Source organism: Prionailurus viverrinus, chromosome A1, assembly GCF_022837055.1.
Source record: "Prionailurus viverrinus isolate Anna chromosome A1, UM_Priviv_1.0, whole genome shotgun sequence".
In the NCBI taxonomy this organism is placed as follows: domain Eukaryota; kingdom Metazoa; phylum Chordata; class Mammalia; order Carnivora; family Felidae; genus Prionailurus; species Prionailurus viverrinus.
The window spans coordinates 89,705,360-89,708,490 of record NC_062561.1 but is presented as its reverse complement, the minus strand read 5'-3'; the positions used below and the strand labels follow the sequence as shown (position 1 = coordinate 89,708,490).

The 3,131-nt window shown below is 40.2% G+C and overlaps 1 protein-coding gene across 1 annotated transcript; it reads right to left on the bottom strand.

The window, feature by feature from the left end:
- Nucleotides 1-629: 629 nt before the first annotated feature.
- Nucleotides 630-1,577, bottom strand: LOC125170437 (olfactory receptor 2V2). Its single transcript, XM_047867071.1, has one exon. The coding sequence runs from the start codon at nt 1,575-1,577 to the stop codon at nt 630-632; it is 948 nt and encodes a 315-aa protein (XP_047723027.1).
- Nucleotides 1,578-3,131: the final 1,554 nt, after the last annotated feature.

Sequence of the window (3,131 nt, the reverse complement as noted above, 5' to 3'; positions counted from 1 at the left end):
AATTCAATGGTAGAGATTAGCAATAAGAGTTAAGAAATTAAGCTCAGGGCAGCCTCTGATAGAGAATAATTCCAGTTTTAAATAATAAGTGCTAATGATTCCAATGACTTACTTCTGCACAGTGCTTGAATTTACAAAGTCCTATATTCCAGTGTAATGTATTTTAAAAGTGAAATAACTCACAAAATATTGGGTTAAAAAAAAGCTGGTTTTTCACTAGACATAGAGAGGGTTTAGGGTTTAAAAAGACATCCCCAAGCCTTCAGGTGTTATGATCATCACCATTTTTATTTCATTTTATTAAACATTTTTAATGTTCATTTATTTTGAGATACAAAGAGAGAGAGAGAGAGAGAGGGAGAGAGAGAGCGAGAGAGAGAGAGAGAGCACAGTTGGGGAGGGCAGAGAGAGAATCTCAAGCACAGAGCTGGAGGTGGGGCTTGATCTCATGAACTAGTGAGATCATGACCTGAGCTGATAATCAACAGTTGGACACCTAACCAAATGAGCCATCTAGGTGACCCTGATCATCACTATTAATGAGGAAACAGCCTCACACAAAGATTATTTACCCGAATTTACAGAACAAGGAGATGACACTGCCAGACACAGGATGCCCTGTGTTGTGTTCAGTGCTGGCTGCTAATCCTGCAATGGTCCAGCCCCTTCCTTAGGGCCCTCATCACATCGCGGTTTCTCAAGCTATAAATGAGGGGGTTGAGCATAGGAGTAAGGACTGTGTAGAAAATAGAGACCACCTTGTCATGACTAGGCACCCGGTAGCGCCGAGGCCTCAGGTAGATGAACATGGCTGCCCCATAGAAGAGGGAGACAGCTGTTAGGTGAGAGGAACAGGTGGCCAGAGCCTTCTTGCCTGCCTGAGCAGAGCGCATGAGGAGCACAGCCCTCAGGATGAAAGCATAGGAGGCCACGGTGATTGAGAAGGGAAGAAACAGCATGAAGACACAGCAAGCATATATCACGTTCTCAAAAATGGATGTGTCTATACAGGCTAGCTTCAACAAGGAAAGCATCTCACAAAAGAAGTGGTTCACTTCTCTCAAGCCACAGTATGGGAAAGTCATTACTACCACCATCTGTATCACACCATCTATTATCCCAAAGGCCCAGGAGCTCCCAACAATTTGAAGACAGACCCTCTGACTCATGAGGATAGGATATTGAAGTGGGTGGCTAATGGCTACATAGCGGTCATAAGCCATGAATCCCAGCAAGAACCCTTCAGATCCCACAAGACACACAAAGAGGCCAATTTGTATGCCACAACCCACAAAAGAGATGGACTTCCTGCCAGTCAGGAAATTGACCACCATCTTCGGCACATTGGTACAGACCAATATGAGGTCCATGAGGGAGAGCTGACTGAGGAAGAAGTACATGGGTGTGTGAAGTTGAGGATCTCCATAGATGAGGAAGAGGAGGAGGACATTACCACAGAGGGCCACTGTGAAGACCACCATAACAACAGAGAAGAGGACAAGGTCAGTTGGACTGTGAGAAAAAATGCCCAAGAGGATGAAGTCATCTGTGGATGATTGATTCAACCATATCTCCATGGTTTAGTTGATGTTTCTGGTCACCTAACAGTGTGGACAAAAAATATTGGATTGACTGATATTTCTATATTACCTCTGCATTCTACATCTTCAACCACCTGTTTTGTTTGTAACTCATGAAACTTTAACAACATAAGCCTTGAGACATAGGAAGGACACTCCTTCGTATTTCCATCTAACAGCAATAAAAGTCATCCTAGTTTATAGCATGGACCAAGTATCTGTATTTGTGTATATCTTTACTAGGAAGAATTTATCATTTCTGCAAGCAAAATCTTGGCTTTACCATATGATACTGAATCTTTTATGATATCACACAGACTTGGTAAACTATCTCAAGCAGGACTGTACATCTCAGTCCAAAAGACCATTTATATGCACAATGGAAAAGGAATTGTATGAAGCTTGAGATGCTCTTTAACCTGTATATCTTTTTTTTTTTTATGTTCTGAGAGTGTTATCAGTCTAGCCAATCTGGTATATTTATAATATTGATAAAGGAAGTATCTTTCATGCCTCACATGAGAAGGAAGAGTTATAATTAGATGCCATTATTGTCAATTATTTTGGGGGTGACAGGAAAGTCATGAAGCCAATGTGGAAAAGCAAGTTTGGTGCCCAAATCTATTAAGAACAGTGAGGTATTCAGTTATGCTGAGATTTTAAAAATAATCCCAGGATTCGGTTTCAGTAAAAGTTGACTGATAAACAGGTAATATCTACCTACCTAAGTTATCTTTAGTAGACATCAAAGAGCCTTCTTTACAAGATATTTCTGACTAATACCTTGGACATGGCTTTTACTCATGGCCTTATAAAAATTCCAATTAAGTTATTGGAGAATGTCAATTAAAATGGATTTCTCTTGATCTTTGGTCAATATTTTTTCCCCTAAATATCTTACTAAGGAGCATAATAAGGAAACATGACCCAATTTTACATGAACAAAAGCCAAGTTAAGAAATAAAAGCTATGCATATTAAAACTCCCTTGAGTATAGTCACAATCCAAGGAAAATAAAATAATAAATGATTACAAGTAATTAAATGGAAAACATCATACTATTCTGACACAACTCTTTCTTTTATTGTTGTCCTCACTCTCTCACCCAGTTGAACCTTGTCTTTTCCCTCAAAAACACTTCCAGTTTTTAGGCTTCTCCTTGTTCTCTCTCTCATCAGCCTCTTTCTTTTCTTTGTTTTTTAATATAAAATTTATTGTCACATTTGTTTCCATACAACACCCAGTGCTCATCCCAACAGGTGCCCTCCTCAATGCCCATCACCCACCCTCCCTCCCTCCCACCCCATCAACCCTCAGTTTATTCTCAGTTTTTAGGAGTCTCTCATGGTTTGGCTCTCTCCCTCTCTAAATTTTTTCCCTCCCTCTCCCCCATGGTCTTCTGTTAAGTTTCTCAGGATCCACATAAGAGTGAAAAGATTTGGTATCTGTCTTTCTCTGTGTATGGCTTACTTCACTTAGCATAACACTCTCCAGTTCCATCCACGTTGCTACAAAGGACCATATTTCATTCTTTCTCATTGCCATGTAGTA

Bases quoted from the DNA above. Each gene is read 5' to 3' on its own strand.
- LOC125170437 (XM_047867071.1), bottom strand. From the start codon at position 1,577: ATGGAGATATGGTTGAATCAATCATCCACAGATGACTTCATCCTCTTG.